Below are 21,335 nucleotides of genomic sequence, written 5' to 3'. Positions count from 1 at the left end.
TGTAAGCTATCACCATAGTCTCAGACATAATTATTCATAAAGTTTCTATTTGCAGCTCCAGACATTACCAAACAATTCTGTTAAAATTGAAACAGCTGAAGAGATCCAGAAAACGAGTCTTCATAGATGTTTCTAAACTCCATTGCTAACGTGCCTAAAAGTGGTAATAAGTTATGAGGTACAGTAATGTAAATAATATAACATATTGCGTATTCAAGAAGAGAATGACCCTGCATTAATCACAAGAAATAGAATATTAATTCCCCCAAAGAATTTTGAAGATGAATATTGCTAGAGTAAACTGAACTACCAATTCCTACGTAATTAATAGACGTTTCTTAATGTTTCAGTATGAAATAAATCCTTGTTTACATCAGAAAAAAAAGAAAAGTAGAACCATTAAAATCTTAATTTATTACAAAAAGAAAAAAGAAAAGAAAAACCCAGGTAAGCAGATTATGAGATTCACACCTGACTTTCACGATTCTCACCCCTACAAAATGGCTTCATCTCTGGATTTGGGGAATAGAAAAATATTTTCATATTTTCCAGACTCTATTTTACTCAAATCTCTCTCTTCACAAATACAACAATATTCCAAACGCATAAACAGTTTTGGAAGGGAGAGAAGTCACTTGCTTGTCTGAAAGCTTCCAATTGCTTTACAAGGCACATGGCATAGTTCCTTCTCCTCTCATTCTCTTCCCAAAATGCAGATTCCTTCCAAATACCACTTCAAAGAGACTTTCCAAGTCCACCTCTTACCGACCCCTTTCAGGCACTGTGTCAAGATAGTCCCATGTGCGAACATTGATTTTTTTTTTTAATTTATTTTTCAGACAGAGAGAGACACAGCATGAACAGGGGAGGGGCAGAGAGAGAGGGAAACACAGAATCGGAAGCAGGCTCCAGGCTCTGAGCCATCAGCCCAGAGCCCGACGCGGGGCTCGAACCCACGGACCGTGAGATCGTGACCTGAGCCAAAGTCGGACGCTTAACCGACTGAGCCACCCAGGTGCCCCGAACATTGATTTTTTAAGTTTATCTCCAACTGGGAACATGTCCTAGCTCAGCTGCTTGCTAACCGTGTGACCATGGACCAATTAGTTCGTGTCCATAAGTCTTAATTTCTTCATCCCTAGAATGGGTATAAAAAAAGATGTATGAAATAATCTATTTGGTCACTTAACTAATAACATGTTTTCTCTTGTGTGTCTGGCAATACGCTATGTGCTTAGCGCTGGATATCTAACAGGCAAGTGCACAAATGAACAGACCTCCGCGCAAATTAAGGCAAATGCTATGAATAAAATGAGCACCCTGAAACTTCTTTCCAAAATATAACTCTTGAGATGTTGACTGATCAATTGTTGATTGAAAAAACAATGAATGTTTTTTCCAAGTCTTTATAAATTTGGCTTATTTGAAGGCATAATGGGAGAAAAACTTATGATTAGTTAGGATGCTGAAAAACTAGAGTCAAGGTAAAGATAAACGTGACAGTGGACACCACATATAGCAAAAATCAGGGTGGTGTCAGAGGAGTGTCTGAAGTTGGGGGACACTGGTCTAAAGGGTTTCCCGTTCCCAGTGGTTAGTTCCGAATGGTGGTTGTCATGAGTGGGAGCCCCCTGGACCAGCTCCAAGTCATGGTCTTTGGCTTTAGACCAACATGGAGGAGGTCAAAACAAAACAAAACAAAAAAGTCAAGTGTGCCCCAAAGGAATGGATCACCCACCTGAGTGTGGATGACAGAAGGTCAAAGAATGAGAGATGGAGACAGAGAGAAAAGTGCCCATCAGGTCAACCATGAACTTTCTCTCAGCGTGGGGTCCCTAACATTTAGTTTTCCATCATGCTTTTCAAAACTTTCCAAATGTTCTGCATTTTTCTCGCATTCCTTTGGAAATCAGAAAACCATGTAATTTTCTCTCTGAATAGGAAGTCAGTGCTGTACTCATAACCTTAACAATAGTTGTGTGGGAAATAAGTTTAAGAATTCTCTAACTTAAACTTAAGGGTTAACAAAGCATAGGGTGGAAAGCCCCCCGCAGGGCGAAAGCACCCAAGGTTACTTAGCGAGACAAGTAAATTGTTATCCTTAAAACTGCATGCTCCATCAATCTTAAACTTTAAAGATAGCAGCTAATTAGTTATATCGCCTACAGGAAAACACTTTCCATCTGGCGCCAGTATATCATTGTGCTTTGATCACAACTTCAAATGCCACCTGCCCCCCCAAACCCTTTGCTTCTTACGCACACAAGTTAATGGCTACTATCTGATTGTTTTCTTCTGCATGTTCGCCGCGTATGTAGAATCTTGAGAGCTCAATACCTATGGAGACACAACCCCTATTCGGGGCCCTTGTCTCCTCCCAGACATTAGCCTCTCTCGTTTTCATTTCTGCATCTGCTCTCTTGCTGGACGAGAACTCCGGACTCAAAGTCTGAGCTATAATTGCTCGAGGACATTGTATGGCACACCTGCCCATGGATGAAGGGGCAGAGAAGAGAGGTGTGGGCACAGCTGCTCCTTTTTCTTCTCTTGAAGAAACTCCTCAGACAGGTCTCTTCACCAGGCTCCCCCAGGCTCTCCCCTTTCCTCACTACTTCTAGTCCATTTCTCCACCTCCCTTCCCATCTTGGTCTGCCGGCATCACTATATTCCCCTACCTCTATCCACCTAGTCTTCCCTAAGTCTGCAAACCCTGCCCCCACCTTCTACAAACCATTGCCCACCCCTTCATCATCCCATTTTCTCTCCCATTCCAATCTCCCTAGTCCAGTAACCTCCACCAAGTCCAGAGTCACCCTGCTCCCAATGGCAAAGAACACCAAGAACATTCTGATTCCATTCAAACACCCATCACCTATTTCCTTCCCTGGTCTCATATATCTGCCCAACCCTTCCCATTCTTCTCACACTTTTCCTATATCCCTATTTCAACAGCAGCCTTTCAGCCCCTCACCTGGCACCCTGAGCCCTACCAGGGATGCAAACACCTCTAGCCTTCCTCTGTCTCTACCAAATACTTGGCCCCATATTAAATTTATTATAATTTCTCCCCAAGTTCTCACTCCTTCCCATGCTTCCAGGGCTCCTGTACTTCACTGCCTTCTTTTACAACCACACATTCTTGTTTCCCCTTGTTCTCCCCTCCATCCACCCTGCTTGTACTCAATGGTTCCAGCCACCTGAGAACCACTGGACTTCTGTCCATCCCAGATCGCCAGATCAATAATCCCCAGAGTGTCCTGGGTGCTCCAGTTCCACCAGCTCACCTCATTTTTCCTCTGGTCCACAAACCTCCCCCATTTTCCCACCCCCTCCCTTCCTGTTCCCCCAGTTGTTATACCACCTCAGACCTATTCAGCCCACCGTCCTGAATCCCCGCAAGCCCTCTAAGGGGCCCCACTCCTGCACCTTCCTGCACCCTCCAGCCACCATTCCTCCATGTCTCCCTCTATCTATCCCCTGTCCCTCCTAGTCTCTCCCATCCGTCCCCTACCCCCTGTCTACGGCCATACTCACCCCTGATGCAGTCTCTCTCTAAATCCCTGTTGCTCCCACTTCCCCCCAGCCCCTACACACCACCTAGTGTCTCCCCAGTTCCCCTAACACCAGCTTCTCTCAAAACAACCCAATTCCTATCAAGCCCCCTCACCATCCCTGATCTTCCCATCTTCACTCACAAAATATCTCACTTAGTTCTTCCCAGGCCCCTATCCCTACCTATCAGTCTTTGGAACTCCTAGCCCAGAATGCCCCAAAGGAAGGATGACTGATCTAGCTCAGCCCCTAGCATTCCCCAGTGGTCGGTCCCCTCCATGCATTCTATTTTACTACTCCTTCCCCCAAGGCCCTGGCCTCTATTTCACTTCTTAAGCCCACCTTTCTGGGGCACCTGGGTGGCTCAGTCGGTTAAGCAGCCTACATCAGCTCAGGTCATGATCTCGTGGTTCATGGGTTCAAGCCCCACATCAGGCTCTGTGCTACAGCTCAGAGCCTGGAGGATGCCTCTCTCTTTGCCCCTTCCCTGCTTGTTCTCTCTCTCTCTTTCTTTCTCTCTCTCTCTCTCTCTCTCTCAAAAATAAATAAATAAACATTTTTTAAAGCCCCCCTCTGAATTCCTGGGAACTTCCATATCCCAGATGCTCTCTCTTGCAACCTTACATGGCTAGGACCCAAGTGCCCAACCTCTGGATATCAAAGTCATCCCTGGGACTTGACAACTCTAAGTCTGCATGTTCTGCTGTTTGTGGTTTTGTGGTCCCTGACTTTTAAACTTCCTGGTTCCATGACACATGGGCTCCTTAACTTTCAGCTTCTGAAAACTTCTTGTAACATACTTCTGGTGTCCAGATTCTACGTTCTCTACCAAGGTGTTAAATCCTGATTGAGTCCCTGCTTCCTCGTCCACACAATAGCCATCAGATCAAGGAATGGGGGCAAGTGGTGATGTAAGCTGCTCACAGCCGCCCCCCAAAGCAGAGAGCTGAAGGGAAAGACCTCTTCAACCTTGTCTCTTCGTCCCTCGCTGCCACCTTTGATGGATGGGTCTTGTACTGGAGCTCTAGTGTGAGAAGTGGAATCTCACTTCAGAGACTTGCCTCATGGCAGTGTCTAACTTGAGGACAGAATTCTGGGGAAATGAGCTAGAAAACAGCCATGCCCACTTGCCCTGGTTAACTCTTGTCTTTGGGTTTCCTACCAGAACTTAGTCTTTATTTTCTCACTTAACATTCAAAAATGACCCATCAGGAAATTAACATTGTTATTCCCATTATAAATAAGGAGACAAGATTTGATAGGCTTTAAAAGTGAAGATAAAGGGACAAATGCTGAGATCTGCCTCCCAAACCGTAACCATCTAGGGATGCTGCTATCAGATAACCCTCGAGCTCTCTCCCACCTGCCCTCCCCAACGAGGGTTTGTCCCATGCCTACCATGTCCCCACAGGCACAGGATCCCCTAGACCACAGTACCCCTTTCTTCTGGTTTTCCATCTTACAGATTGTTGTGGACTGAATGTTTGTGCCCTCCTACCCAATTCATATGTAAATTCCCTAGCCGCCCCCCACCCCCCCATGAATGTTGTACGTAGGAAAATCCGTTGAGGTGAGTTTTCTGGCTCATAGATTGTCAAAATCTGGACGCATCTTTGTAGGAAGGAGAGGCTTCGGTGAAGGGCTTAACCCAGAGTGACCAAGAAATTGAGCCACAGCTGGCCCTTTCTATGTTGGAAGTTTTCTAAGCACACTTAAAGGCACATAAAAATTCCAGATTTTGCAGGAACTGAATGTCAAGCATGGTTGACGTCTTTCACATTGCCGACACGATGAATTTCTTGAAACACACACAACAAAGTCTTACTTGTCCTCTGGCAGGGGCTCAGAGAATAACAGTTCCAGTTTTCCACGGATTTAAGAATATATAATTCAAAAGGTTGTTTTAATTAACCTAGAAAAAATAATATTTTACAAATTATGTCTAAGACCACAGAAAGATAATTTTAAAGTTTCCATTGAAAAAACAAATAAGAAATTTAAGAAGCCTTCAATTTTTTTGTGAGTTTCAATCATCAAATTTTCTTGCCAGATGGTTATGTCAGAGGAACATCATAAAGGCCATATCACAATGTACTTTGAGAAACACTGGTCTTCCTCAAAAGTCCCATCTCCCTGCATTTCCTAACCCCCAAGGTATAGAAGACAAGAACAATGAAATGCGCTACAGAAAAAAAAAAAAATGATCTGTTTCAAGATATATGTCCTGGTCTCTCTGCTTCTGAGTTTGTAAAATGTTGCTTTACACATGGAGAAATAAAGGAGAGTGGGGAGGGAAATTAATGCAAGTCTGGAATACTGTGTGTCGTCAATCACCTAAGATGTAAAGTAAAAAACATGGATTTCGTCTTGTTCCCCCTTATCCTTTCCATTCCCAATATAAGTTACTTCTTCCCGGGTCTACAGGAAGATCACTGTAATTTCTGGTGTTTGAGTGGGGCAGGCTCCCATGCTAATCTCTATACAATAAGTTGAAAAAAATTGTGCTTCATGAAATTATTCAGAACTGAACACAAGAGCAAATATTTTGTTTTTCTTGAACGAGGCTTCAGGAAGCCACAGAAGAGATGCCAGGATGAGGCCCTCCTGTATCTTCAAACACCAGAGGCACCAAGTTTTAGGAGACAGCCGAAGATAAAGTCACATTAAGCAATGGATTTGCTTGGTTCTTTGCCCACAGATAGTAGAAACAGCTGATCAGATTACTTACATTTTAGACACCTTCATTGGCTATCTGATGCTAGTTTTCTCACAGAAAGTATGTTTCTTTCCTTCGCTGGGCATATCATCTCAGGGTAGGGGGTAGATATTTACTCAAAAACTATAATATAAGGCAGATTTTTGGTGGTTCTACCATAGGCAAACCTCACCTACATACAATAGGTGGGGTGCCTGGGTGGCTCAGTCTGTTAAGCATCCGACTTCGGCTCAGGTCATGATGTCACAGTTCATGAGTTCGAGCCCCACGTCGGGCCCTGGTGCTGACAGCTCAGAGCCTGGAGCCTGCTTCAGATTCTGTGCCTCCCTCTCTCTCTGCCCCTCCCCTGCTTGTGCTCTGTTTCTCTCTCTCTCTCTCTCTCTCTCTCTCTTTCAAAAAGAAAGTAAGAGAAAGAAGAAAGAAAGAAAGAAAGAAAGAAAGAAAGAAAGAAAGAAAGAAAGACAGAAAAGTGAATGGAACAATGGGCCATTAGCTAAAGAATACCAGCAGCCTCTAGATGCTGGAAAAGATGAGAAAACAAAACTCCCCCATAGTCTCCAGAAGGAATTCAGCTCGGCTGACACCTTGATTTTAGTCCCCTAAGACCCATTTAAAACTTTGAACTTCTAAATCTGTAAGATAAATTTTTGTGTGGTTTTTAGCAGTACGTCTGTGATAGCTTGTTTACGACAGCGGTAAGAAACTAATACAATCAAAGTATAGGAGTGGAAATATCCATCTTCTGGGGCTCTGGAGCAAGGGAAGCTCAGGTCCTAGTCAGGGGATCCTAGGAGCTAGCTCCCAGGGATGGGAACATGGCCTTGCTGATGCTGAGCTAATTCAAGAACATGAAGGGTTAAGTACTGTTAGCATGCCCTAAACAGAAAGGTGTGGGCTGAGTGTCACATTCTTCCTGAGTAAGCTCAAGCCCCGAGTGGGACAGGGCTGTGATACGGCCAGAATGGAGCATCTCAGATCTTTGGGACCCTTCCCTTGTACAGATGACATCTGCACTGAGGGATGCTGCATTGGTCCTGCCTAGTTACACTCCACATCCTTGGCTGAAAAAGCGTTCACAGTGTGTGTGTGTGGGGGGGGGGGGGGATGTTCAGCCCCCTTCCACCAAAGCATGAGGCACCTGAAAGCCTGCAAGTGGAAGCAAGTAATTCGTTCCAGTTGAGTGAACCCAAGAAAACTGTCTCATGTGTATGGAAGAGAGGAAGGAGGCAGTGAAAGATTTTAGATGTTTACCGATTTGACCAAGTTCACATAGCAAGCCCTTGATAGAGCTGGTATTTCATTCCAGACCTGTTTCAGTTGGAGAACTAAGATCTACACGATGCTCTTGGGTCATAAGGAAATACTTGGGTGTCAATAAGGAGACATGATGGTCAATAATAAAACAACAGGGCAGAGGGGCGCCTGGGTGGCTCAGTTGGTTAAGCATCTGACTTCAGCTGAGGTCATGATCTCGCGGTTCGTGGGTTTGAGCCCCACATCAGGCTCTGTGCTGACAGCTCAGAGCCTGGAGCCTGTTTCGGATTCTGTGTCTCCCTCTCTCTCTCTCTGACCCTCCCCTGTTCATGCTCTCTGTCTCAAAAATCAATAAACGTTAAAAAAAAAAAAAAAAAAAAAAAAAAAAAAACAAAAAACAGGGCAGAGAATTGTCTTGAAATTCCCGAGAGAAAGAGGCGTCATAAACTAATCAGTAGTTTGTTCTAATATTTTACTCCCCTCCTGGTCAGGCAGTTCATTCATTCATTTATTCATTCATTTGTTTGCTCATTGGATAATTATTGAGCACTTGGAAAGTTGGGAAGAGATTGACGAACAAGCAAGTTCCTGCCCCTTCTGCAGCTGTGGTGTGTTCATTTAATTTAATTTAATCAGCCACACAGCAATTATGTGCGGAGCATTTCTGTATGCCTGATGCTGTGTGAAATGTTGGGGATACATTAGGGAGAAAACCAACACGGTGCCTGCTGGGGCTGAAATCTAGAGGGAGGACAGACACTAATCAAAGAGCAAACACCAAGAGTAAAATGACTCTGACAAATGCTCGGCAGGAAAAGCCTAGGGGCTATGAGAGTGGAAAACAAGAAAATCTGACCTAATCTGAGCGAGAAGAGAAGGCTTCTCAGAGGAATAGACACATGAGCTAAGATCTCAGGGCTTCCATAGTTTTGTGTCAAGGAAGACAAAAGAGTTTTCAAGGAGAGGAAATATATGCAAAGCCTTTGTTCCAAAGAGGCACAGTGAAGGGGCGCCTGGGTGGCTCAGTTGGTTAGGTGAATGACTTCAGCTCAGGTCATGATCTCACGGTTCATAAGTTCGAGCCCCGCATCAGGCTCTGTGCTGATGTTTCAGAGCCTGGAGCCTGTTTCCAATTCTGTGTCTCCCTCTCTCTCTGTCCCTCCTCCGCTCGCGCTCTGTCTCTGTCTCTCTCTCAAAAGTAAATAAACACTTAAAAACTTTTTTAAAAGAACTTGGTTAAGTCTAAACCAGTAGGTGTTGGCTCTTGGTAGCCATCGCCACGAATTATCATACACCATTGCTGTTGTTCCTTCCTGGCTCCACAGTGGGTAGAGGGTGCGGAAAATACCAGGCGGTCTGGTGAGAAAGTCCAAAATGCCAGCCAACACTTCTTTCTGTTTAATTCATAAATACGCACACCAACCTTCCCCATGGTTGCCTTTCTGGGCCTTTGCCTTTTCTGCTCAGTGACTGTGCGATACGGGTGGGTGTAGAGAAAAAGGATAAGGATAATGTAGCTCTGACGAGAACGCGCATCACCCCTTCAGATCATTGATTCTTGTTTGCTTGGGTAGCCATGCCTGCCACACGGCAGGTATGTAATAAGAGTGTTGGTGTGTAAGAGTTAAGAGGAACACAGTTCCCTGAGGACTAAGAACAACATATAGTCTTAAACAAACCTTTCCAACGAGACCGTGGGTAATAGTCCATGAGTCAAACGCAAACCAAGGGGGAACCACCCTAGAGCGTCATCTATCCGCTGCGTGTAAAGTTGTTCAGTGTGACAAGCACTGTACTTGGACAAGGACAGCACTCAAGCGGATCAGTTAGGGAAGGGCTGTGGGAGCAGAAGGCGATCCTACCGTGTTGGGGGTGGAGGCATCAGACACGGCCCTGCTGGACAGTGTGTAATTCTCAGGCTCGGCTTTGGCTTTCCTGACCCTTCTAAACCATTTCCCGTACTGCTCCCGGACCTGCAGGGGCGAAGCACGCTCTGGGTCAGCTCACTGGGCGGGGCGGGGACAGGAAGAGTCCTGGATGGGGGCCGGACCGTGGTACCTGCTGGCTGAGGAGGCAGTACACCAGGAAGATGAACGCTCCCTGCAGGCTGTTGATGATGGTGAAGAGGTAAGCCATGACGCGGGCAGCTGGCCCCACCTGCAGGACGCCCAGACACCACGTGCAGCCCAGGATGAGGAGCTGAGCCGTCGTTTTGAATGTCAGCATCCTGGGTAGGAGGAGAGAGGAGGCTCGTGATGCACTGGGAGCAACGCAAGCCATTCTCCTCCCCGCCCCACGGAGGCTGCGTCACCCCCTGTCGGTGACGAGTTCTCAGACTGACTTGTGATCGGCTCTGATCTTTACTGTCAGTGATTCCCCACAGCCAAAATACCACTTGGGACCAGGAGAGTGTCTTGATTTGCATTGAGGAGGATAGGGATACCTCACAATGTAAGTTTCAAAAGTTTTACGGTGCTCCCTGGAGATCCTGAAATTCATTCAACCAACACCACCGAGGAGGCTCTGTGCTGGGACCTGAGCATTAAAAATAACAAAGGCAAAGGGCACCTGGGTGACCCCATTGAGTGGCTGACTTAAGCTCAGGTCGTGATCTCGTGGTTTGTGAGTTCGAGCCCCACACTGTGAGTGTGGAGCCTGCTTGGGATTCTTTCTCTCTCTCTCTCTCTCAAAATAAATAAATAAACTTGAAAAAAAAACAACAGGGGCGCCTGGGTGGCTCAGTCGGTTAAGCGGCCGACTTCGGCTCAGGTCATGATCTCGCGGTCCGTGAGTTCGAGCCCCGCGTCAGGGTCTGTGCTGACAGCTCGGAGCCTGGAGCCTGTTTCCGATTCTGTGTCTCCCTCTCTCTGACCCTCCCCTGTTCATGCTCTGTCTCTCCCTGTCTCAAAAATAAATAAAACGTTAAAAAAAAATTTAAAAAAAAAAAGGCAAGATTTCTCTTTTCATTTGGAAAGGATAACGGTAGGAACGTGGAAGAAATAGCATTAAATCTGCACAAAGGTCGCTGGAACAAAGGATTGCCCTCGCCTCCCAGAAGATTCGACACTGGCTAGGATTTTCTCCGGAGAAAGGATGGGAATAGGGGTGAGAAGGAGCGTGCACTGAGCGGGGCAGCAAGTGGAGGCTGGGCTGTGGAAACAGCCACAGGTTTTTCTAAGTGCTTCGTGGGAACATAAATGTTCCCTGCACCTTCGTCCTAGGATTCCCTGGCAAAAGTCCAAAGAATGTTTAGTGACCAAGGTCAATTCTTCCTGTTGCTGAGGGAAGCAACAAGCTGGGGCTAGAAATGGACAGAACATTTCGGCCAGAGTGCCAGCTCTTCTGACTGAGAAGGTCAACTACACCTCTTTACTCTGGGTCCCCTCAGAAGAAACACTAAGGACCACCGAGGCACACGGCTTTGCCCTTTGGACCACCTATGCCCGTGGGGTTGTCACTCTCTCCTCCACCTTACCTTGTGTTCTGGAGGGTGGATACGTCACTGTTGAGGGAAGACAGCTTGCTTTGCAAAATCCAGAGGGTCATGAAAAACAACACTAAATTGACCTTCGGGAAACCACAGAAGGTTTATTGAGTACAATTTCAATCAGTTATCTGTCTCCCAGCCTGCCCCACATCAATCCCACATTTAAGTCGTTTTCATATTAAGTAACCGTGTTAGAGCTCATAGTTTTAGGAGCAGTCTTAGAAAACCAAACCCCCCCCAAAAAAATGACAATCCAGGGACATTCCTGCCCCTGTCACCGCCCCCCCCCCTTATAATTCTGCTCTTCTAATGACCCTCAGCTGAGCATTAAGGATGCTCTGACATCATCACTCACAGAGATAATGACACAGACTGGTCCCAGGAAGCTCCATATAAACATCCTTGCTGGATGGAGCCAGCAGCTGAGCAAGAGAGAGAGAGTAAAAAATGCATTCATCCTGAGGAATGTAGAACAATTATATAAATTCGTTCATTCATTCATTCATTCATTCATCAACAAATACTGACTCTTCCGTGACAGGCTCTGTCATTGGCAAAGAAAGTAAACAGTCTTAAGACCCACAAATCTCACGTGGAGTAGGAGACACATAATTAAACATACTGTAACAATAAAAATGTGCAGCTATAAGAATGTATCATTGGATGTCATGCTTAGTTTGGAATCTGAGGGATTTGGATGGTGAAGGAAGATTCCCTAAGGAAATTATATGTTTAGCTGAGTTGTTTTTTTTTTCTGTTGTTTTGTTTTGTTTTGTTTTGTTTTGTTTTGTTTTAGATAGAGCGCAAGCAAGGGAGAGGTGTGGAAGGAGAGAGAGAGAGAGAGAGAGAGAGAATCTTAAGCAGGTTCTGCGCTCAGCACAGAGCCCGATTTGGGGCTCAATCCCACCACCCCAGGGTCGTGACCTAAGACGAAACCAGGAGTCAGACACTCAACTGAGCCATCGAGGCACCCCTTAGCTGAGATATTAATGGTGAATGACGTTACTGAGATAAACAGTGTTGGAGCAAGGGAGAGGCCCACAAACATGTTAACAGTTCGGGAGAGTCGTGTGAGCCATCCCTAACATGGTTTTAGGGGCCTTTCTTGCACTGTTCAATCTAATTTTTTTTCATCAAACTGCAAAACCCATCAACTTATTTTAATTTTGTTTTTCATGGCTTTATGGAGATATCTTTTACATACCATAAAATTCACCCATTTAAACCACACAGTTCAGTGATCCTTAGAATACTCGCAGAGTTGTGCGACCAGCACCAAAATCTGACTCGAGGACATTTGCGACTCCTTAAGAGAAATTTCGTTCCCGGGGCGCCTGGGTGGCTCAATGAGCTGAGCGTCTGACTTCGGCTCAGGTCGTGACCTCCAGGCTTGTGAGGCTGAGCCCCGGCTTCAGATCCTCTGTCCCCCTCTCTCTCCGCCCTCCGCCCTGCTTTTGCTCTCTCTCTCTCTGTCAAAAATAAATACACCTTTTTTTTTAAAAATAAGTAAAAAATAAAGCGTGAGGACTTCAGCGAAAATCGTTTAAAAAAAAGACATTTCACGCACAGAAGCAGTCACTGTGTTCGTACTCCACTCCCACCGGAGCCCCAGGGCACTGTTAATCTGCCTTCTCACCTAATGGATTTGCCTACTGTGAACACTTTACATAAATAGTATCATGCGATATGTGGCCTTTCGTGACTGAATTCTTTCATTCAGCGCCGTGTTTTCAAAGTCCGTTCACATCACAGCACATATTTATGGCTGAAAACAATATGTCTCATTCTTTTTCTCACGGCTAAATGATATTCTGTGTGTGGCCAGATCATACGTGGCCTATCCATTCGTCAGTTGAGGGGCATTCGGTTGTTTTCAGTTGTCTCCAATTTTGAATACTGCTGTTATGAGCATTCGTGTACAAGGGTTTGGTGGGGTTTTTTACATTTATTTGCTTTTGAGAGACAGAGAGAGACGGAGCACGAGCGGGGGAGGGGCAGAGAGAGAGAGGGAGACACAGAATCGGAAGCAGGCTCCGGGCTCTGAGCCGTCAGCCCAGAGCCCCACGCGGGGCTTGAACTCACGAGCCGTGAGATCATGACCTGAGCTGAAGTCGGAGGCTTAACCGACTGAGCCACCCAGGCGTCTCGTACAAGGTTGATTTTTTTAAGTTTATTTCTTTTGAGAGAGAGAGAGAGAGAGAGAGAGAAAGAATCCCAAGCAGGCCCTCTGCTGTCAGCACAGAGCCCAACACAAGGCTCAACCTCACAAAGCGGGAGATGACGACCTGACCTGCTTAACCAAATGAGCCACTGAGACGCCCCGTGTGTGAACCTATGTTTTCATTTGTTTGGGGTATGTACCCAGGAGTGGTGTTGGTTGGTCGTGGTAGCTCTATATTTAACCCTGTGAGAAACTGTCAAACTGTGTTCCAAAGTGACCGCACCATTTACATTCCAACCAGCAATGTAGGAGTGTTCCGAATTTTCCACATCCTTGCAAGTAGTGTTTATTGTCTTTTTTTTAACCATTTCAACTAATAGGTATAAAGTAATATCTCATTTACAGTTTCTGACTTGCATTTTCCTGATGACTAAGGCTAGTGAGCATCTTTTCGTGTACTTATTGGCCATTTACCTATCTTTGGAGAAATGTCTATTAAAATATTTTGTCCACTTTTGAGTTCATTTGTTTATTCAAATAATCTCTATAGCCCCCCATGGGGGCTTGAATTCATGACCTCAAGATCAAGAGTCGCATGCTTTTCCAACGGAGCCAGCCAAGGGCCCCTATTTTGTCCATTTTTAACTTGAGCTATTTGTCTTTTGTTGGTGAGTTGTTTGATTTAATTTTAACCCCAGCACAAAACAGATATTCTCTTATGACCACACATTGGTAATTAATGCATAGAGAGCTTAGGCCTATTGCTGAAGATTTTACTGACAGTGACAGAATTCACTTTTGATCCTACATTAGGGTAAAGTAGAGAGTGAGCAGGGCATTTCAGAACAGTGGACAGGTGCACCTGGGTGGCTCAGTTGGGTAAGCAACCAACTCTGGCTCAGGTCTTGATCTCATGGTCCATGAGTTCGAGCCCCACATTGGGCTCTGTGCTGACAGCTCAGAGCCCAGAGCCTGCTTCGGATTCCACGTCTCCCTCTTTCTCTGTCCCTTCCCCACTCGTGCTCTGTCCCTCTCTGTCTCAAAAATAAACTTTAAAAAGCATGAAAAAAATTTTTAAAAATGAAAAGAGCAATGGACAGTTTGCTAGGCCATTTCAGGACAACTGAAGTATAGACGAAAAAGAATGTAAGCAAGAAAGAACTACAGTGTCCAAGAAAGACACCTGGAGACAGCTCAGGTGAATCAGGTGAGCATACGTTTTAGCAGCACGTTGTGGTTAATAGTGCATGTTCTGGGAACTGACCTCCTGAGTGGAGGAGTAAGGACCTTGATGAACTTGCTCTCCTTCTAAAACAGCAAAGATACAAGCAAAACAACTAAAACCAACCACTTCGGAACTGTGGCAATTACCCAGCACCACAGAACAAGTTGAAAAATAGTCTAACCAAGAGACACTACTGAACCTCAATAAGATTGTGGGGAGAAAGGAGTCTGGGATGTTTTAACTCAGAGCTATCTCAGTTCTGTCTCTCCCCAGCTTAGTGGTGCAGCAGCCAGAAGTTGACAACGTTGAAGACAGCAGAGAGATCTGACTATTTTGGAAGCTCCATGAAACACATCATCATCACCCCCAGAACACAACCAAGTTTTTTTCTAACTCTGTAGTTTCCTAACTCTTTATTCTCTAAATTTGGTGCCTATTTGATTCGACTGAGAAATCATGGGGGAGAGGAGAGCTGACTCTGGGGCATTATCAATACAATAACAAATTATGGCCCCATTCCCAGCTGCCTAAGGCTGTGATTTCAGGTGGGATCAAAAGAACTTGTCCGGGGGGCGCCTGGGTGGCTCAGTCGGTTAAGCGGTCGACTTCAGCTCAGGCCATGATCTCGCGGTCCGTGAGTTCGAGCCCCGCGTCGGGCTCTGTGCTGACAGCTCAGAGCCTGGAGCCTGTTTCGGATTCTGTGTCTCCCTCTCTCTCTGACCCTCCCCCGTTCATGCTCTGTCTCTCTCTGTCTCAAAAATAAATAAACATTTAAAAAAAAAAAAAAAAAAAAAAAAGAACTTGTCCGGGAATTTAAAAGGAAATACTGGACCACTCAAGGACGATGAATATTTTTGAAAATCTCTGAAATATTCCTGCAAATCTGAGGATGCATAAGGGTATGGCTCCACTCAAAAAAGGCATGGGGAGAAAAGAAAGCACTAGTCTCTGACCTCTGTCTGACCTTGAGGCTTTGTGCAATCAGAAAGTGAAAGCTAAGACTGTTATGTAAACTTCCTGAAGTTTGAAGGTGCGGTCTTCTCACACAGATACCTTTTTAGAAGAATGCAAAGTATATAGGCAAAGCATTTAAGGAAATCTTCCAGAACAAACAGTTGGTGGCCACTAAATAAACTGACCCAGGTGCGACCAACACCCTAGGAACCCATGATTAAAAACAAAAATAAGAACTTTAAAAAAGCTAGCAGAGAACTCAGGGAACACACACTGCAAGGAATGGCCAATCTACAGAATTAATCCAGGAAAGTCACTAAACAAACAAACAAAGACACCAACAAACCAGAAATAACAACATATCTTGAAGGGTGGAGGAAACTGAAACAGCAGGATTACAATATATTATCTAAAATATTGAGTTTTCACAAAAAAGTATAATGTACCCAAAGAAACAGGAAAATGTGCAACATACACAGAGGAAAAAAATCAGTCAAAAGAAAGCATCTCTGAGAAGGCACAGACTTCGAATCTTGTAGATAAAGTCTTTACATCAGTTATTACAAATATATTAAAAACACAAAACCATTTCTGAAAAATGAAAGAAAAGTAGGACAACAATGTTTCACCAAATAAGGGATATGAATAAAGCAATAGATATTCTGTATGGAACCAAATAGAAACTCTAGAGTTGAGAAATACAAAAACTGAAGTGAGAAATTCACCAGAAGGGCTCAACAACAGATTTGAGCTGGTAAAAGAAAAAAAATAAATAAATTTGAATATACATCAACAGAAACTACGCAGTCTGAGGAACAGAAAGAAAATAGGATGAAGAAAAATGAACAGAACCTCAAGAGATTTATGGCATAGGACAAGTGCTCCAACACATACACAGTTGGAATCCCAGAAGACAAAGCAAAAAGGGCAGAAAAATACTTAAAGAATGAATGGCTAAAAACTTCCCAAAGGTGAAGCTCAAGGAACTACAAGTGGAATAAATTCAAAGAGATCCGCACTGAAACGCATCATAGACCTATTGAAAAAAGGCAAAGACAAAATCTTTAAAGTGGCAGGAGAAAGTTGATTTTTCATGTACAAGGGACCCTCAAATAAGATTAACAAGTGACTTCTTGCCTGAGATCATGGAGAAGGCAGTGGAATATCATCTTCAAGGTATCAAAAAAAAAAAAAAAAAAAAATGATGGTCAACCAAGACTTCTGTATCCAGCTAAATTCTCCTTGAGAAATGAAGAAATGAAGGCATTTCAAGATAAAAATAAGATCATTCTTGTTTGCTAATTGGTCACAAGAAACCCTAAATAAGTCAGGCTGATATGAAAGGAGACTAGAGAGTAACTTCAATCCAAACAAAGAAATAAAGAGCACCAATAAAAGTAACTATGTGGGTATCACGAAAGACACTGAAGTATATTTTTGTTTGTAATCCTTTTCTTCTCCTGTGTTAAAAGATAACCACGCAAAGCAATACTTTTAAAACTGTGTCAATGGGCTTGTAAGGTACAAAGATATAATTTTTATGACAGCAATAATAAAAAGGAGGAGGAAAGGAAGGTAGGGATATTAGGTTGCACAATGGTTTTTTAGATACAAAATCCTAAGCACAAAAAGCACAAAAATCCTAAGCACAACAAAAGAAAAACTAAGTGGACTTCATCAAAATTAAAAAACTTCTCTGCTTTAAACTTTTCACTTTGCAAGAAAGTGAAAAGACATGGAGAGGTAGAAAATATCTGCAAATCACAAATTGATGAGGCACTACCATCCGGAATATACTAAGAACTCAAAAACTCAGCAAGATGACAAATAACCGAATTTAAAAATGGACAAAAGGTGGGGCACCTGGGTGGCTCTGTCGGTTAAGCATCCAACTTCGGCTCAGGTCACGATCTCACAGTCCGTGAGTTCGAGCCCCGCGTCGGGCTCTGTGTTGACAGCTCAGAGCCTGGAGCCTGCTTCAGATTCTGTGTCTCCCTCTCTCTGACCCTCCCCCATTCATGCTCTGTCTTTCTCTGTCTCAAAAATAAAAATAAGCTTTAAAAAAAATGTTTTTTTTAAATGGACAAAAGGTTTGAAAAGGTGTTCCTCCAAAGAAGATATGCAAATGGTCAATAAACACGTGAAAAGCCACTCAGCATCACTAGTTATTGGGGAATTGCAAGTCTGAACCACAATGAAAGAACACTTAAAACTCATGCAGAAGGCTAATATTAAAAATGAAGAAAATAAGTGTTGATGAGGCAGAGTGTGGGGAATAAGCTTAAGAATCCCTGAGCTTGCACCGATGGGTTAACAAGGCATAAGGAAATAGAAAGCCAGAGGATGAATGCATCCAAGATTAGGTAAACAAGATTAGGTATTCAGGGTGGAAATGCCTCCCAACTTAGTACAATAGCAGAAAGCTGCTTTCCAAGAAAGGAAGGACCCAAATAGGTAAACAGGTAAACAGGGCTATAGACCTCAGTAAGGCGAAGTTGCCCAGAATGGAGCTAATTAGCAAAAGAAACATGCCTCGTTGACCCTGAGGTAGCATGTTCTTTCTTTCTTGTGCCCTAGGCAAGTTTAGGTAAACAGATGTGGCGTTTCATGTCTGCTGTAAACAACCACCTGCTTGGCTCCAGGACTTTGTGTTGTATTGACCCAACCCCTACCACCGCATATCTTCAAAACCCCCTTTTCCTCACGCCCATGAGGTAATGTTCACAGTTTCATTTCTTTGTGCACGTCCATCATGCCTGTAAGCCTTCTGATCCTAATAAAAACAGAGCAAGGACCCTTGCTTGGGGCTCTTGTCTCCTCCCGGACATTAGCCTCTCTCGCATTTTAATCCTGCATCCACTCTCTTGCTGGACAAGCAAGAACTCCAGACCCAGGGCCTATGACAATGCAGAGCAGTTAGAACCCTCACATGTGGCTTGTGTGAACAGAAACTGGGGCAGACACTTGGAGAAACAGATGACAGTTTGTCAAAGTGCTAAACATAGATCTGCAAGGTGATCCTGCAGTTCCACAAATGGATATATATCCAAAACAAAAGAAAACATATGTTGACACCAAAACTTACACATGTATATTTATAGCAGCATCACTCATAATGGCAAAAATGGAAACAACCTGGGGCGCCTGAGTGGCTCAGTTGGCTAAGCGTCCGACTCTTGACCTCAGCTCAGGTCTTGATTTCAGGGTCGTGAGTTCAAGCCCTGCTCTGGGCATGAAGCCTCCTTTTAAAAAAAAAAATGGAAACAATCCAAGAGCCTCTCAAATGATAGATTGAAAAAATGCAGTATATCTGTATAATGGAATATTATTTACAAAACACCACCAGCAGCAGCAAGGAACCACAAGGAATGAAGTCATGATACTTGCTACAACATGGATGAGCCTTGAAAGCATCCTACGAAGTGAAAGAATCCAGTCGCAAGAGACCACAGGTATGATTTCACTTAAGTCAAATTTCCAGAAAAGGCAGATCCCTAGAGACAGAAGGTAGATTAGTGGTGGCCCAGGGGGCTGGGGTAGAAGAGGGTAACAGGACTGAGGAGGGAATGTTATCGTGTGTGAGGTTTCTTCTAGGGGGTTGAAGGTGTTCCAGTCATGTCTGCATGTTCTGGTGACGCATACATAACTCTATGATCATTCTAAAAAACACTAATCTGTACACTTTCCAAGAGTCAATTTTAGGGTATGTGAAATATACTTCCAGAAAAATGTAAAAACGTGAAACCAAGCATTAACGGTGGAAATGTCAGAGTACAAACTCTAAAGCTTGACTCGCTGGATTTGAATCCTAGTTCTGCCACTTATTAGCCATTCCCCTTGGGGCATTTAATGAGATTACGTGTGGCTCGGTTTACTCACCTGTAATACGGGGCAAATGGCTCTGCCTACTTCATAGTTTTAGTGTGAGTATTCACCGAGTTAATGCATACAAAAATGGCTAGAAAAATTCATGGCATAAAGTAAGTACCTTGTATATCTTAACCGTGATATAAAAATCTATTACTTGATTACATAAATCAGCTCTATAACTCCAAATTTTTAAAAAACTGGAACATCTTAAAGGATTTGGAGAGAGAAGTAGATTCTATTTTTTTAATGATGCCCTAAACGCGTCTCTTGATTTCAGTCTTGCTATTCAAAGGACAGAAATTTAAAGACATTCTGCTTAACTTATAACTTCCCACCAGAAAGATGTCCTAAGGATGATTACTTAGCATGTCTTCTCTGTGTTCTGCTTGGGCATAATAAAAAATACTCCTCTCGTTCTGGTGGTGGCCATGATCCTGCTGGAGAAGATAGGGGTAGTGGGAATTTGCACTTACCTGGTGGGTGATCCATAAAGGGAAGGTCTGGATGCAGCAGAAATGGCCACGATTAGAGCCGGGACTCCATAGCCCACAGGGAGCATGAGTCTCTTCATGAACCTGCTCACACTGGAGTAGTTGACCACCATCAGGTTGCGTGCCGTGAGGAAGAGGTGTAGACCCTCCAACAGCATCCAGGTGAAGGAGGCCAGGTAGAGATAGTGTAAGGCCCCCGCGATGATGGCGCACAGCAGCTGGGGGAGGAGGAAGGAGTCACCAGGAGGGACTGTCAGGGAGGAGGGTGGCCCCAGGACCCCTCCCATACCTTCCAGCGGGGAGAACTCATATATATATAGGGTCGAGTTGTTGAGAGAGGATTGTCTTCTGTTTCATCAGTCAACATGAAATAGGCTATTTACCCCTCCAGCCTCCCTGTCACCCAACGATATTGTGTTAAGGTATCAGTGCAGCAGGGCTCCACGAACTGAGCATCCCGTGGCTCAGGGCAGGGGGTCCTCTGTGACAGTGTCGGTACCTTGATCTTGGTCTGGTCGATGGCCGTGAGGAAGAGCAGGTGGGCCAGGAAGAGGCAGATCGAGAGCTGCAGGTGGAGCGAGGTGCTGGTGTTCTGGATGGCTTTGCACAGGAGGAAGGTGAGGGCTGCCAGGAGGAGGCACAGCAGAGAGAGGCCCAGCCCCACGTAGGTGATGACAACCAGCACAGGATCCTCCTTCTGGGACCCAGCAAAAAGGACATCACAGTCACAGGTCCTATATCAGTTGACTTCAAGTGGAATTTCATCACCCTGTGTGGGCCTGGCCTAATCAGTGAGCTCTCAAAGCTCTAGGCTCTTCCTAGAGAAAAGGATTCAAAGTTTGAGGGCGTTTGAGGTGAGGGAGCTTCTCCTGCTGGCCTCTGGACAGAAATGCTGATACACTGTGTGGGGCCTAGAGAGAAGGAATGCAGGTAGCCCCTAGGAGCTGAGCAGGGTCCCCTGCTCGCAGCTGGAAAGAAAGTGGAACCCCAGTCCTACAACTGCAAGGAACGGAATTCTGCCAGCAACCAGGGAGCTCACAGGAGGACCCCAAGCCTCCGACAAGAATGCAGCTTTGGCTGACTCAATGGTCTCAACCTTGTAAGACCCAGAGCAGGCAACTCAGCTACGCTACGCCCGATTCTCGTCCCACAGAAACCACGAGACATAAATTTATGTTTCTTTAAGCTCCTACATGTGGGGAAACATGTTTGAGAGCGATAGACGTGGAAAGCAGCCTCTCTCAGGGATCTCACCTGCACGTGGCTGTGGGCCATGAGGACGGCAAAGCTGCTGAGGTGGGAGCACTGGCAGGTGGTGGTGGCGTCTCTGGTGTCCACCATCTCGCAGCCCGTGGTGGACCAATGACCGCCTCCATCCTGACTGTGCTTCCAGAAGACACAGAACGCCTTCTGCGTTGGCCTGGGCGTCACCAACTGTAGGAAGAGAGCATCGGTGGGAGCTGGAGACTCTTATCCAAAGCTGGTTTGCAAAGGGCTTTCCTGGGGGAAGGAGGCACCCACGGAGGAGGCCCCCAGGACACAAAGGGTGTTCTCGACAGTGAGGCTGAGCCCCAGACCCAGACCAGTTCCTTGCCCAGCCACAGCCCCATTCCACCAGGACTCAC

At 45.0% G+C, this 21,335-nt stretch overlaps 1 protein-coding gene across 2 annotated transcripts in view; it reads right to left on the bottom strand.

The window, feature by feature from the left end:
• Positions 1–349: 349 nt before the first annotated feature.
• The window catches only part of ADGRE2 (adhesion G protein-coupled receptor E2), a 33,817-nt gene continuing 12,831 nt past the window's right edge, over positions 350–21,335 (bottom strand). Inside the window, exons 12-19 of one of the 2 annotated variants that reach the window (XM_078443281.2) lie at positions 20,965–21,144; positions 20,210–20,407; positions 19,693–19,928; positions 11,365–11,431; positions 10,998–11,089; positions 9,581–9,749; positions 9,385–9,495; positions 350–5,464 (exon numbers count right to left, since the gene is read on the bottom strand). In XM_078443281.2, the coding sequence (XP_078299407.1) occupies positions 5,456–5,464; positions 9,385–9,495; positions 9,581–9,749; positions 10,998–11,089; positions 11,365–11,431; positions 19,693–19,928; positions 20,210–20,407; positions 20,965–21,144 (1,062 nt within the window). In that variant the 3' untranslated portion in view covers positions 350–5,455. The remainder of the gene's footprint in view (positions 5,465–9,384; positions 9,496–9,580; positions 9,750–10,997; positions 11,090–11,364; positions 11,432–19,692; positions 19,929–20,209; positions 20,408–20,964; positions 21,145–21,335) is intronic. The other variant, XM_078443280.2, reaches the window with a different exon arrangement.

Source organism: Panthera onca, chromosome A2, assembly GCF_046562875.1.
Source record: "Panthera onca isolate mPanOnc1 chromosome A2, mPanOnc1 haplotype 2, whole genome shotgun sequence".
NCBI classification, from domain to species: domain Eukaryota; kingdom Metazoa; phylum Chordata; class Mammalia; order Carnivora; family Felidae; genus Panthera; species Panthera onca.
Note: the sequence above shows the minus strand (reverse complement) of the source record. Positions and strands in the feature narration are given on the sequence as shown.